This window comes from Pristiophorus japonicus, chromosome 5, assembly GCF_044704955.1.
Source record: "Pristiophorus japonicus isolate sPriJap1 chromosome 5, sPriJap1.hap1, whole genome shotgun sequence".
In the NCBI taxonomy this organism is placed as follows: domain Eukaryota; kingdom Metazoa; phylum Chordata; class Chondrichthyes; family Pristiophoridae; genus Pristiophorus; species Pristiophorus japonicus.
In genome coordinates, this window is record NC_091981.1 from 172,664,376 (window position 1) to 172,680,260 (window position 15,885).

The 15,885-nt window shown below is 45.0% G+C and overlaps 1 protein-coding gene across 2 annotated transcripts in view; it reads right to left on the reverse strand.

Annotated features, from left to right (window-relative positions):
• The window catches only part of galnt12 (UDP-N-acetyl-alpha-D-galactosamine:polypeptide N-acetylgalactosaminyltransferase 12), a 98,988-nt gene that overhangs the window by 11,015 nt on the left and 72,088 nt on the right, over positions 1–15,885 (reverse strand). Inside the window, exons 5-8 of one of the 2 annotated variants that reach the window (XM_070881088.1) lie at positions 15,514–15,631; positions 12,227–12,403; positions 8,482–8,613; positions 700–813 (exon numbers count right to left, since the gene is read on the reverse strand). In XM_070881088.1, coding sequence (XP_070737189.1) covers positions 700–813; positions 8,482–8,613; positions 12,227–12,403; positions 15,514–15,631 — 541 coding nt within the window. The remainder of the gene's footprint in view (positions 1–699; positions 814–8,481; positions 8,614–12,226; positions 12,404–15,513; positions 15,632–15,885) is intronic. The other variant, XM_070881089.1, reaches the window with a different exon arrangement.

Below are 15,885 nucleotides of genomic sequence, written 5' to 3' on the forward strand. Positions count from 1 at the left end.
AAGGGGTACGGAGAGTAAGCAGGAATGGGGTACTGAAGTTGCATGATCAGCCATGACCATATTGAATGGTGGTGCAAACTCGAAGGGCCAAATGGCCGACTCCTGCACCTATTTTCTATGTTTCCTCATAAGTCAACCCCCTCATTCCCTGAATCATCCTAGTGAACCTTCTCTGAACTGTCTCCAAAGCAAGTATATCCTTTCATAAATATGGAAACCAAAATTGCACGCAGTATTCCAGGTGTGGCCTCACCAATACCTTATATAGCTGTAGCAAGACTTCCATGCTTTTATAGTCCATCCCTTTTGCAATAAAGGCCAAAGTACCATTGGCCTTCCTGATCACTTGCTGTACCTGCGTACTATCCTTTTGCGTTTCATGCACAAGTACCCCCAGGTCCCGCTGCACTTTGCAATCTTTGTCCATTTAAATAATAACTTGCTCTTGGATTTTTTTCTGCCAAAGTGCATGACCTCACACTTTCCAACATTATACTCCATCTGCCAAATTTTCATGTGTGTAGATAGACAAAGAACTCTGACAGAGCATTCAACAATGGAGGGAATCACAGCTGAGCCAGGTCAATGTTCTCATCGGACATGCACTTTCCAGCAACAGTGCAATGCCATTACGTACAAGACCATCAGGCGGGTAACAATTTTTTAAAACTTTAATTAACAAGATAAGCCACCATTCACCTGATTTTGGCCCATACCATGACACTGGTACAGGATGATTTTTTCTCCTACCAAATTGTGTTCATTTGGTGGATTGTAATCGAAGCAGTAGTTCATCATTCCCTTGTTTTTTAGCTGAATAAAACAAAGAGAAGTATGGATATTACATTATATTGCAGTGGATATCAGACAGTTAAATGTAGCTCCCTAATCACTTCTCAAAACTGAAATATATTATTTTCTACAAAGCAAAACTGCAATGTTTTTGTTCAAATTCATGTTACATCAGCCAAAACCTCCCTCAGTTCGAACTGTATAATCAAAAGGATTTTTGGTGCTAGGAAGATGCGCTTTCCACCATCCAGAAACAATAATGGTAAAAGGGTGAACATTCCTTAATGTGTTCATGGGATAAGGGCTTCTGGATGTCAGTGAAAACATATTTCAGCCAATACCCGAGGCAATCGCAAAGCAACAATCCAAATACAGTTTGATGTCTGGAAATTACTTCAAGATATAGGCTGGTTTTTAAGGAAACAATGGGCCAGAAGTTAGTGTCTTCGACAGCGTGCACCATCTTAATCCTTCTGAAAGGCCCGCAAATTCCGGGTTTCCGTATGCTCAAAAACCCGAAACTTATAACCTGTCAAGGTACACCTGGGAGATCATATGAACCGACTGGAAAAGCACTTTCACTGGCGCAGAGTTGGGCTACTTGCCCAAATGCCCACGAAACTCTTACGGCTGGTAAAAGCAGGCAGAAGACCCACTTTCACTAGCTTAAGGGTAATTATAAATCCTAAACTAATAAATTAAAAATCACACTTAGTTTATGTAAATATTGGCCCAGATTAAAATTATTTTTCAAAACATTACATTTTTATTGTATTTGGTGTAATGAAAGGACTTAATTCGATTTGAAAATCCTAACATTTATATTTAGTAGAATTGTCTAAATTATTTAATTATTTGGGGATTCTATTGCATGTCATTAGGCGATTCCCTTCGGAAATGACTGCATTGGAATCTTCCTTTCTCATTGGAGGATCGGGCCCACGTGATCCCAGGTAGGCTTCCGAACTGCCTGCTTCCCTGGCATCCATGGGCCTTTACGCAGGCGTACGCATGGAGGCCCAAGACCCGAACTCTCCATAGCTTTGGAGCCTGGAGGCAAGTTTGTAGATGTTTCGCGGGTCAGAGACATACTCCGGAGGTACCCCTGTGACCATAAATTCAGAGCCATTTCCCTGCAAATGCAATGAAAAAGCCAGCAAATCAAGGGCACATTTTCACCACAAATCTCAATGGAAAATGCACCTTGCAATCTTCAGCAGCTCCTTTCCCTATCACATCATGCTATACCACCCAACCTCCTACCTGCAAGGAAAGAGGAGAAGAAGAGAACAGATGAAAGCAAAGAGTTAGAGACCCGAATATATAGAGACCAACCATATTCTTCAACTTGCCATGTGCAACACTACAGGAAATCTACTTGTATTAAAAAAAACCCTGCAGTGTGCAGTCACCCAGACATTAGAGAGAGTCGGGATAAATGGCTCATTCTCTGCTTGGCAACCAGTAACTACTGGGGTGCTGCAGGGATCAGTGCTGGGACCCCAACTATTTACAATCTATATTAACGACTTGGAAGAAGGGACCGAGTGTAACGTAGCCAAGTTTGCTGACGATACAAAGATGGGAGGAAAAGCAATGCGTGAGGACGACACAAAAAATCTGCAAAAGGACATAGACAGGCTAAGTGAGTGGGCAAAAATTTGGCAGATGGAGTATAATGTTGGAAAGTCTGAGATCATGCACTTTGGCAGAAAAAAAATCAAAGCGCAAATTATTATTTAAATGGGGAAAGATTGCAAAGTGCCGCAGTACAGTGGGACCTGGGGGTACTTGCGCATGAAACACAAAAGGAGCGTACGCAGGTGATCAGGAAGACCAATGGTATCTTGGCCTTTATTGCCTAGGGGATGGAGTATAAAAGCACTGGCTACAGCTATATAACGTATTGGTGATGCCGCACCTGAAATACTGCGTGCAGTTTGGGTTTCCATATTTACAAAAGGATATACTTGCTTTGGAGGCAGTTCAGAGAAGGTTCAACTAGGTTGATTCTGGGGATGTGGGGGTTGACTTATGAGCAGAGGTCAAGTAGGTTGGGTCTCTACTCATTGGAATTCAGAAGAATGAGGTGATCTTATCGAAACGTATAAGATTATGAGGGGGTTTGACAAGGTGGATGCAGAGATGATGCTTTCGCTGATGGGGGAGACTGGAACTAGAGGCCATGATTTTAGAATAAGGGGCCACCCATTTAAAACAGATGAGAAATTTCTTCTGAGGGTTGTAAATCTGTGGAATTTGCTGCCTCAGAGAGCTGTGGAAGCTGGGACATTGAATAAATTTAAGACAGAAATAGACAGTTTCTTAAACGATAAGGGGTTACGGGGAACGGGCGGGAAAGTGGAGCCGAGTCCATGATCAGATCAGCCATCACCTTTTGAATGGCGGAGCAGGCTCGAGGGGCCGTATGGCCTACTCCTGTTCCTATTTCTTATGTTCTTATGTAGAGATGAGCAATTTTGGAAACCTTGCTCATATCATCCATATCCCAAGAATAGGTTATCTGCTAGGTAGTTTCTCTATTCTTTTGAAATGATATGCATTCCAAGACAAATTGTAGGATTATAGGTTTTGAGGAAAGTTCATGCTGAACTAAAAAGGCCATGATATTGTTGATGGTCTCCGACTTCTACGTCATAAAACCCCCAAGATATGCATCATTGTGCCAGTTCATTTTAACCAGAAGCTAAATTGAAACTAATTAACACAAACACCGCCCCAAAACTACACCTCTGCAAGGTTTGATGGGATGGATGGATGGATGGGATTGTGATGTTTGGAGGAATATCTCTGCGCAACAATCATAAGACCACCTGTTAGCATCGATCTATCAGTTAGTGGTGGACTGAATTTGGACTGCACTGTTTTGATGTAGGCATGTCTTGTGGGTCAGCATCATATGGTGTACAGCAAGACCATAGCCCAGGACACACTATGCTGTGTAAATTTCCAATTGTACACAGGTGCTCTTGGTTTGTTTTTGACTGCTTTATTTGCTCTGGAACCCAATGAGCGTTGTCTCGGGATTCTGTCGGTACTTTTTCCCATGGAGACCCGTGTAGTCAGTTCCCAGGGACTGAGCGGCGACTGCACCTTGGAACTGATTATTGATCAGAGAAAGTTCACGTTCCTTTTATGGGCACAGAATACACCGAATCTGAAAACTCACTACAGAAAATACATCAGCATCAACTGGGGTTGCTCCAACAGACATCATCACCCGAAACTACCAGGAATTCACAGCCAAACACACCTGGACTACTCAGATGGGCGGCATGCTCTGCTTGAGATTACAGGTGCAGCATCATTTGAAGTTCTAGAATCTGGAATGTTCCTGCCGACCTCGGGCCTCACCTCACCACCGCTGCCCTTACCACGGGGCCTCCTCACTGGCCCGCTCGACCGCCTCCTCGGCAGGGCCTGCCTACCCGAACACTTCCTCAGTGGGGCCCCACCCGAGGCTAACAGCACCTCTGTGGGGCCAACTCGCCCGACGACAACCTTGGCGGAGCCCTGCCGACAACATCCTCCTCGGTGGGGCCGAACAGCCTGAACAGCTCCTTGGCGGGAATCCCCCCCCCTCCCCCAACCCCTCTTTGACGTTCTGAAATCGGAAATACCCAAACCTGGGCTCGGGTGTTTCTGGATTAGTGACGTCAAAGGAAATCGAAAGTCCAGAAAAGTCCGGAATCCGGAACAGCCTCGGGTTCTGTATTTTAGGCGCTGCACCTGTACTACTTTAACATCAAATGCCTTTTCCACCAAGCATTTGGCCCATAGTAAGTGGCCATTCCTACTTTCCCAAGCACTCCAAACCAGGAAGGAAGGAGATATGCAATATATTGCTTGCTGGAATATATTAATTTAGGTTAACTTAAAAAATTCACGTTTAGTGTCCATATATTTAATGTAAATGTTTATTTTTAAGTAAACAAACATGAACGTCCAAGTTTTTTTTTTAAAAACATCGCTCGGGTTTTAAAGCCGTAAAAATTTGTAACTTTTTTGAAATTGAAGCCAAGAGGAAGACGGTGATGTGTTGCAGCTTTGCAAAAGGTGGACTATCACCCCTCGATGTTTCAGAACTTTCCCGATCTCTAGACAGCAAGTATCTTGGTGAACCTCTTCTGGCAACTTTTGTTTTTATGTTCCACATTTCAGTTCATGCAGTGTAATGCAGAGAAAGGAGAGTTGTGGATGTGTAACAGTATGTGGGGGGGATGCCCCATCCCCCCTCCAACACCCACTTGCACCCTGGATGTTTTTCACTCTTGCTTGGAAAAGTAGTCAATTGTACAGCTATAGCAGGGCTCATTAAACAGCAGCAATTCACCAAACTCATGAGTGTCAGAAAAAGAAGCCCACAGAAGAAAGAGTCGGTCAATTGATGCAGCACACCCAACCTCCGCCTCTAAACTACCTGGAGGAGCAGATTCTATAGTGAATCATCACTTTGTGGGGTCCATTGAAGAGGGGCACTCGAGTAGCCATCCTGTATCTAGTGCTTAGTACCCATTTTTACAACTTTTGATTCCCTCTATATTTGTCAAACATAGGGAACTTAACGAGGCACCACAGCAGCATATTACAGTATGTGTAGGCTACCGAAATGTGTTACAAGTAATGTTTTACATATTGCAGTTGATGCTTTTTCTCCATTGAGTGCCCGTAGGGACAGTTAAGCAGCATCAGCTAGCAGGGATCAAGGGCGTAGGCTCATTCATCTTGCATGAAACAGCATCGATTGCTGTATCTGCAGCTAGCAACAACCCAGGAATATTCACTCTAGGAGAAGGTGCAGAGTTAGGTTTGGAGCAGGAAGCAATGAAGTAAAAACACACAGCATGAATGAAAGGAGCAAGTGCAGGCAACAGCAAAAGAGGAGGAAGAAGTTGGCTAGAGAATCAGCTCAAGGTCATCCTGGGGTTTTGCCTCCAGTTGATGGGGAAAGTCTCTTTCCTCTCTGTCTGATCTACTGCACACATTAGAAAGCTGCAGCCTCCAAATCTTTCAGTACAGATAGTCCAGCACTGCACCAACATGCTGAGCAATGACTGCTGCTATCAGTGATTTAAAATAAATCCTAAACCAGTCAAAGATCGACAGCTTATGAAAGAGTTTAGCTGAATTTCAAAATATATTATCGTCAGGGAAAATGAGGCAAAATAAACTTCAAGCTTCAGACAGTGGATTGCAGGCCAGTAACGCAATGCGAAAGGGCAAACCTATGTACAGCACATGTGGTTTATAACAACAGACATGGTTTATTCAGCAGTCTAAGAGCTATTTACCATATAACACTTCGGATGTACTATTTATTCAGCATAACTTGCATTTATATAGCACTATTAATGTGGAAAAACATCCCAAGGCACAGCACAGAGGCATGATCAGAAGAGGGAATAGTGGAGAAAATATTGGAATCAATTATTAAAGATGTAATAGCAGCACATTTGGAAAGCAGTGACAGGATCAGTCCAAGTCAGCATGCATTTATGAAAGGGAAATCATGCTTGACAAATCTTCTGGAATTTCTTGAGGATGTAACTAGTAGAGTGGACAAGGGAGAACCAGTGGATGTGGTGTATTTGGACTTTCAAAAGGCTTTTGACAAGGTCCCACACAAGAGATTGGTGTGCAAAATTAAAGCACATGGTATTGGGGGTGATGTACTGATGTGGATAGAGAACTGGTTGGCAGACAGGAAGCAGAGAGTCGGGATAAACGGGTCTTTTCAGAATGGCAGGCAGTGACTAGTGAGGTGCCACAACGCTCAGTGCTGGGACCCCAACTATTTACAATATACATTAATGATTTGGATGAAGGAATTGTGTGTAATATCTCCAAGTTTGCAGATGACACTAAGCTGGGTGGTGGTGTGAGCTGTGAGGAGGATGCTAAGAGGCTGCAGGGTGATTCAGACAGGTTAGGCGAGTGGGCAAATGCATGGCAGATGTGGATAAATGCATGCATAATGTGGATAAATGTGAGGTTATCCACTTTGGAGGCAAAAACACAAAGGCAGATTATCTGAATGGCGGCAGATTAGGAAAAGGGGAGGTGCAACGAAACCTGGGTGTCATGGTACGTCAGTCATTGAAAGTTGGCATGCAGGTACAGCAGGCTGTGAAGGCAAATGGTATGTTGGCCTTCATAGCTAGGGGATTTGAGTATAGGAGCAGGGAGGCCTTACTGCAGTTGTACAGGGCCTTAGTGAGGCCTCACATGGAATATTGTGTTCAGTTTTGGTCTCCTAACCTGAGGAAGGATGTTCTTGCTATTGAGGGAATGCAGCGAAGGTTCACCAGACTGATTCCCGGGATGGCAGGACTGACATATGAGGAGAGACTGGATCGACTGGGCCTGTATTCATTGGAGTTTAGAAGGATGAGAGGATCTCATAGAAACATATAAAATTCTGATGGGATTGGACAGGTTAGACACAGTCTAAGGATAAGGGGTAAGCCATTTAGGATTGAGATGAGGAGAAACTTCTTCACTCAGAGTTGTGGAATTCTCTACCGCAGAGAGTTGTTGATGCCAGTTTGTTGGATATATTCAAGAGGGAGTTAGATATGGCCCTTACGGCTAAAGGGATCAATGGGTATGGAGAGAAAGCAGAAAAGGGATACTGAGGTGAATGATCAGCCATGATCTTATTGAATGGTGGTGCAGGCTCAAAGGGCCGAATGGCCTACTCCTGCATCTATTTTCTGTGATTCTATGGAGTTAGATCCAAGGCTCTTAGACTGCTGAATAAACCATGCCTGTTGTTATAAACCACATGTACTGTAGAGGTTTACCCTTTCGCACTGTGCTGGAATGATCTGAGAGTTACTGGCCTGCAATCTACTGACTGAAGCTTGGCTTCCGTAAGACTTTAATGCGAGTTAAATCACATGATGCCCAGAATATATACTGAAGCAAGGTTCCTTCTCACCAAACCTCCAGACCTTGACATAATGGCCATTTTGATGGGTTAACTGCTAATAAATTTAACCAAATGTTTCCTGTCTGCATTTATAAAGGAACAGATGACTTGGACAATCCCAGACAGTTAATGTGACCTTGCTAATAGTTGCTGATGTGTTAGCTTTAATACCTTCATTGTTCTGACCAACATGCTATTAATATCTCACATGGGATGATGCCAACCCGTTTGTTTCTTCCTACTCTCTCACTGTCCCTACTAATCTCCAATATTACCATATCCTAACCGGACAATGAGCGAGATATGTTATGATTCACTTTGGGACACCTGACAGAGCAAATTCGAACACAAGACACCTGCAATATAGTTTTTGTAAGAGCTGTGACTTGCAAAAGAGTAAATAAAGCCATTAATGAGCAAAAAAGAGCAACTGATTTCATGATTTTTAAGAGTTTGTCTGATTATCTCATGATGAGAGATGGTGGGGTGGCAATATGGTATTACTGTATATATACTTTTAAGTGGTTGCTATTGTCGTTGCTGTAAAATAATTGTTGTTGTTATAGTAAAAGTTGCCCATGAACAAAAAGGTCATGCTCAAAAGATTTTGTGGCCTGCGCAGTACAACATTTTTTTTTAAATAAGAGGGAACATTGGACAAGGCCACTCGGTATGTTTGTCAATACAGGGGATGGTGATAAAGTGACATTTGTCCAGATATGGCACAATATACTTACCATTCCAAAGAAACCTGGTCGATCCTCAGGTACATGAATGTCTGGGTAAACATTCTCCAATAACCATTTGAAGTTTTTACATTGTAGCTTCTCTCTGAGCTTTCTCCTCTCTGTTACATCACCATAAGGTTCCTGTAAATCAGCAAATGTGGTAAAAAAAATTAAAACCATGCCTCAGTAACTTCAAGAACATTCAATGGAATTCAAAATCTTTTTGCCTTCGTAATTTGTACCATTTTTAAACCAGCTTACTCAGATTTCATACAAACATAGAAAATAGGTGCAGGAGCAGGCCATTCAGCCCTTCAACCCTGCACCGCCATTCAATAAGATCATGGCTGATCATTCCTTCAGTACCCCTTTCCTGCTTTCTCTCCATACCCCTTGATCCCCTTAACTGTAAGGGCCATATCTAACTCCCTCTTGAATATATCCAATGAACTGGCATCAACAACTCTCTGCGGCAGGGAATTCCACAGGTCAACAACTCTGAGTGAAGAAGTTTCTCCTCATCTCAGTCCTAAATGACCTATCCCTTACCCTAAGACTATGTCCCCTGGTTCTGGACTTCCCCAACATAGAGAACATTCTACCCGCATCTATCCTGTCCAGTCCTGTCAGAATCTTATGTTTCTATGAGATCCCCTCTCATCCTTCTAAATGCCAGTGAACAAAGGCCCAATTGATCCAGTCTCTTCTCATGACAGTCCAGCCATCCCTGGAATCATAAGAACATAAGAATTAGGAACAGGAGTAGGCCATCTAGCCCCTCAAGCCTGCTCCGCCATTCAATAAGATCATGGCTGATCTGGCCGTGGACTCAGCTCCACTTACCCGCCCTCTCCCCGTAACCCTTAATTCCCTTATTGGTTAAAAATCTATCTATCTTTGACTTGAAAACATTCAATGAGCTAGCCTCAACTGCTTCCTTGGGCAGAGAATTCCACAGATTCACAACCCTCTGGGAGAAGAAATTCCTTCTCAACTCGGTTTTAAATTGGCTCCTCCGTATTTTGAGGCTGTGCCCCCTAGTTCTAGTCTCCCCTACCAGTGGAAACAACCTCTCTGCCTCTATCTTGTCTACCCCTTTCATGATTTTAAATGTTTCTATAAGATCACCCCTCATCCTTCTGAACTCCGAGTAAAGACCCAGTCTACTCAATCTATCATAAGGTAACCCCCTCATTTCTGGAATCAGCCTAGTGAATCGTCTCTGTACCCCTTCCAAAGCTAGTATATCCTTCCTTAAGTAAGGTGACCAAAACTGCACGCAGTACTCCAGGTGTGGCCTTACCAATACCTTATACAGTTGCAGCAGGACCTCCCTGCTTTTGTACTCCATCCCTCTCGCAATGAAGGCCAACATTCCATTCGCCTTCCTGATTACCTGCTGCACCTGCAAACTAACCTTTTGGGATTCATGCCGTCTGTCACGCGGGAGACCGGTGTTCAATTCCCCGACGGGGAGGCAGTTGTTTCAAAATATTGAATTGTGGGCGATGGTGGTATAGTGGTGAGCATAGCTGCCTTCCAAGCAGGTGACCTCGGTTCGATTCCTGGCCATCGCAACCGATGTAATTATCACCCAGGTCTGTTTTATGTTTTGCAGGTAGACTCTAAAAGAGTTCCATGCACAAGGACCCCCAGGTCCTTCTGCACCACAGCATGTTGTAATTTCTCCCCATTCAAATAATATTCCCTTTTACTGTTTTCTTTCCCCCAAGGTGGATGACCTCACACTTTCCGACATTGTATTCCATCTGCCAAACCTTAGCCCATTCGCTTAACCTATCCAAATCTCCTTGCAGCCTCTGAGTCCTCGACACAACCCGCTTTCCCACTAATCTTAGTGTCATCTGCAAATTTTGTTGCACTACACTCTGTCCCCTCTTCCAGGTCATCTATGTATATTGTAAACAGTTGTGGTCCCAGCACTGATCCCTGTGGCACACCACTAACCACCGATTTCCAACCCGAAAAGGACCCATTTATCCCGACTCTCTGCTTTCTGTTCGCCAGCCAATTCTCTCTCCATGCTAATACATTCCCTCCGACGCCGCGTACCTCTATCTTCTGCAGTAACCTTTTGTGTGGCACCTTATCGAATGCCTTTTGGAAATCTAAATACACCACATCTATCGGTACACCTCAATCCACCATGCTCGTTATATCCTCAAAGAATTCCAGTAAGTTAGTTAAACATGATTTCCCCTTCATGAATCCATGCTGCGTCTGCTTGATTGCACTATTCCTATCCAGATGTCCCGCTATTTCTTCCTTAATGATAGTTTCAAACATTTTCCCCACTACAGATGTTAAACTAACCAGCCTATAGTTACCTGCCATTTGTCTGCCTGGTGAACCTTTGCTGCACTCCCTCAATTGCAAGAACGTACTTCCTCAGACTAGGAGACCAAAACTGAACACAATATTCCAGGTGAGGCCTCACTAAGGCCCTGTACATCTGCAGCAAGATCTCCCTGCTCCTATACTCAAAAGGCCAACATACCATTTGCCTTCTTTACCGTCTGCTGTATCTGCGTGCCCACTTTGTGACTGATGAACCATGACACCCAGCTCTCATTACACCTCCCCTTTTTCTAGTCTGCCACCATTCAGATAATATTCTGCCTTCGTATTTTTGCCCCCAAAATGGATAACCTCACATTTATCCACATTATACTGCATCTGCCATGTATTTGCCCACTCACCTAACCTGTCCAAGTCACCCTGCAGCCTCTTAGTGTCCTCCTCACAGCTCACACCACCACCCAGTTTAGTGTCATGCGCAAACTTGGAGATATTACACTCTATTCCTTCATCCAAATCGTTAATGTATATTGTAAAGAGCTGGGGTCCCAGCACTGAGCCCTGCGGCACCCCACTAGTCACTGCCTGCCATTCTGAAAAGGACCCGTTTATCCCGACACACTGCCAACCCGTTCTCTATCCACGTCAGTACATTACCCCCAATAGCATACGCTTTGATTTTGCACACCAATCTCTTCTGCGGGACCTTGTCAAAAGCCTTTTGAAAGTCCAAATACACCGCATCCACTGGTTCTCCCTTGTCCACACTAATAGTTACATCCTCAAAAAATTCCTAATATCCACTGTCTAAACATTAGAATCCTAGACACCCATGCAAAATCCAATAGGTAATAAAACAGCTCTTCTAAAATATTGAAGTATAGCTCATAAAATAAAAATCAAATAGGTGGGAAAGTTTAAATTGTGACTAAAGCAAACTGGAATCTTTTTCTACCTTTCTGCTTTGCAGGAGTATTTAAATAAAACTATGTACCGAAGAGAAAATCACTCCAATTACCTTTTCACAAGTGGACCTATTTGAGTTAAACTCAAAAATATCCAAAGCCAAGGGTAAAAAAAGTATGATTTTTTACGATTTTGCATGTTTTCTTTAAACCTCGAGTTTTGAAATCATTTTATTTTAAGTTTCAAATTTTTCTTTCCGTAATTTTGTCTTCAAACTGTATGTGCCATCATCCAAATACAATGCGGCCTACCAGAAGTTTCCTTTTCACTTATTGAATTAATTCTAGTTTCTGAACTTTAAAGATTAAATCAACTTCAAAAATCAGAAAATGGTTCTCTTTACACAAAAAACAATCAAGTTCAACTCCTAAAATGGGTACAAAGCTTTAATTTTAATAATCACCTATTGTACACGGTTTATATTGGAATACTTTATGCTGAGGATGCAAATTTAATGGATACTGCTCACCAAACGGGCGTGTGGATTCCTGTGATAGTACAGTTCTTTATATTCATCCATCCAGACCTCTGCAGCACGTACGCTGTTTGCCAGAGCTTTACTCCTTGAATAAGGAGCTTGTTTAGGAAAAACATGGCCAACATGAGAACAGGGATGTATTTCTAAGAAACCCCCACACTGCCAAATCTGAAAAAAAAGCAAGTTGTTTTGACAGAAATATACTAATTCATTTTGTACATTGATCAATATTTTTATGCTCCCATTCCTTACATCTAGTTATGGTTCACTATTTTCTGGACTTGCCTAAAACTGATCATTTTAAAAGCTATGGTTCTTTAAGCCCAACCACTTGAAACATGTATTTTGGGGATGGAGGGGTGATAGGAAGTAAACTAATGATAATTAGGACAAGAACACACGTCAATTTTTCTCATTCCTACCCCAGATGCGGAGACTAATCGCAGCTTCCCCACCACTGCAGTGACTGTGATCAGCAAAGCCCACACTGGATATAGATCAACCCCAGGATGTTCCTGGTCTGTACAACTACCACACCAAGCAGTGGACTTCCACATTTAGCTAGCACGAGAGCCACGACTGCATCTTCACGTGAGGCATTATAAGGCTGCAGGACACTGAAATAAAGCAGTTTGCAAGGAGTTGCTTTGTGCCAGATACATTCACAGAATCCAGTATATGGGTTATATACCTTGAGCATAACTTTTTAAATGCCAGTATATAGAACAGCAAACCTAGTTTGTAATTAAATGCTTTACAAAAATGGTTTAAATAAATATGGAATTGAAATACGAATAGCTGGTGCACACCGATGCCAAATCCAATTACATTAACTTCACTTCCTTTGTTGTTAAGTCAGAAAGGTTACTAAATCACAGATTTATCAGGAAAATTTTCTGCAGAAATCCTGTTCCATCTTAATTTCTGTAAACACAATTGGTGATAACAGTAATCTTAGCATCCAAACTAGTATTCTGTTATGATGTGATAATCCAAAACACAATGGGCCCAAGTTTCCACATGATAAAAAACGGGCGACCCTCCGAGCTGGGCGCCCGTTTTTCGCGCTGGAAAGAAAACGAGCGATTCTGGAGCGCTTTGCAGCTCCTTGTCTGCTTGGCACGGCGCCCAGGGGGGCAGAGCCTACACTCGTGCCGATTTTGTAAGTGGGAGGGGGCGGGTACTATTTAAATTAGTTTTTTTCCTGCCAGCAACGCTGCACGTGCGCGTTGGAGCTTTCGTGCATGCTCAGTGTGAAAAAAACATTGGCACTCGGCCATTTTTGTAGTTCTTTGTAGCTGTTTAGTTTTTGAACATTTTTTAATAAAAGTACATTGCCATCAGCAGAGGTTTCTTGTCGCAGTGAGAAGGGTGCAGGATGCCTCAGAAATTTGAGGCAGCCGTTTCCCGACGACCTCCCCCTTTTGCCGTCGGGAAATGGCTCCTCAATTTCTGAGGCTTCCTGCAGTCTTCTCTCTTTCACGCCAGCCGTCTGGACCGGCTCCATTACCTTCCACCCCCCCTCCCGCGTTCGGTCGGCTCCCTCCCTCCCGCGTTCAGTCGGCTCCTTCCCTTCCCCCCCCACCTCCGCGTTCGTCGGCTCCCTTCCCTTTGCCCCCCCCCCCCCGCGCCCGTCGGCTCCCTCCTCCCGCCGTGTTCGGTCGGCTCCCTCCTCCTCCACCCCCCCGGCCCGCGTTCGGTCGGCTCCGTCCTTTCCCCCCCCCCCCGCGTTCGGTCGGCTCCCTCCTCCCCCCGGCCCGCGTTCGGTCGGCTCTGTCCTTTCCCCCCCCCCCCCCCGCGTTCGGTCGGCTCCCTCCTCCCCCCGGCCCGCGTTCGGTCGGCTCCGTCCTGCCCCCCCCCCCCCCACCGCGTTCGGTCGGCTCCCTCCTCCCCCCGGCCCGCGTTCGGTCGGCTCCCTTCCCTCCCCCACCGCCCACGTTCGTCGGCTCCCTTCCCCCACCCCCCCCCCCCCCCCCCCGCATTAGTCGTCTCCCTCGTTCTCTCTTCTTCCTCCCCCCCCCCCCCCCCGCGCTCAGTCGGCTCCCTCCTCCTCCTCCCCCCCCCCCCCGCGTTCGGTCGGCTCCCTCCTCTCCCCCCCCCCCCCCCCCCACCTGCCCGCGTTCGATCGGCTCCCTCCTCTCTCGCCTCCGCCCCCCCCGCCCCCGCGTTCGGGTCCGTCGACCCCGCCCGCGGTCGGCTCCCTCCTCTCCTCTCCACCGCGCCCCCCCCCCCCCGCGTTGGGTCGGCTCCCTCCTCCCCCCCCCCCCCCACCTGCCCGCGTTCGGTCGGCTCCCTCCTCTCTCCCCTCCGCCCCCCCCCGCCCGCGTTCGGGTCCGTCCTCCCCCGCCCGCGTTCGGTCGGCTCCCTCCTCCCCCCGCCCGCGTTCAGTCGGCTCCCTCCTCTCTCCCCTCCGCCCCCCCCCCCCGCCCGCGTTCGGGTCCGTCCTCCCCCGCCCGCGTTCGGCCGGCTCCCTCCTCCCCCCGCCCGCGTTCAGTCGGCTCCCTCCTCCCCCCCGCCCGCGTTCGGTCGGCTCCCTCGTTTTGTGAGGCTTGCTGCACCATTCTTCCTGGCTGAAGCACTTTCACACAGGTAGGAAGATGGTTTATTTAATCTTTTCTTTGCTTATAAATGTTTATTCAGGTTGGATTTATTTGTATAATATTTGTATAAGTATAAATAAGGATTGATTGTAGAATTTAATGAGTTCCCTTCCGCCCCCCCTCCCCACCCCCCACCTCGTTCTGGACGCCTAATTTGTAACCTGCGCCTGATTTTTTAATGTGTAGAACAGGTTTTTTCAGTTCTACAAAAATCTTCACTTGCTCCATTCTACTTTAGTTTGGAGTACATTTTCATTGTGGAAACTTTCAAATCAGGCGCCAGTGGCCAGACACGCCCCCTTTTGAAGAAAAAATTCTGTTCCAAAGTAGAACTGTTCTACCTGACTAGAACTGCAGAAAAAAAAATGTGGAGAATTGCGAATTCTAAGATAGTCCGTTCTCCACCAGTTGCTCCTAAAAATCAGGCGCAAATCATGTGGAAACTTGGGCCCATTGTTTTGAAATGTATTTTCTTCCCATACCTACAGACACCCCATCTGCACTGTAAAGATTAAATATATGTCACTTCATTACTGAAGCAGTATCTTTAACAGGAATAGTTCTCGTCCACAGAATTAGCCAGAGACCATCCTAGCTTTCCCTCCAAAGCATCACCAAGGGAATAACTTTCAATTTAAAATTCTACATATCTAACTTAAGGACAAATTAAGTTCTTACTCTGAAGGAAAATTCCAGGTTCTCTCCTCCCCAGACCTCCATCCCTGTGTCATACGTGCCCAGATACTCAAAGTACTTCTTACTGACAGCAAACAGCCCTCCAGCCATGGTGGGAGACCTGTTGAGACAGAGCTACTTCAATTATTTAGAAATAACTGGATTCTAATCAGCAAAATTCACAAGCAAAGTAACAATAACTAATTTTTAACCAACATTTATGTTTCAGTTCAGAATCCCAACCCTTCAAAGAATTGGTTGTGATTATAATTGAATATTTCCATTAAGAATTAATTTCAGATTTAATTTTAAGTCACGTTTATTAGACAAGTCTATATACATGCACATTATGATTGCATAAAATTTTCATATTCA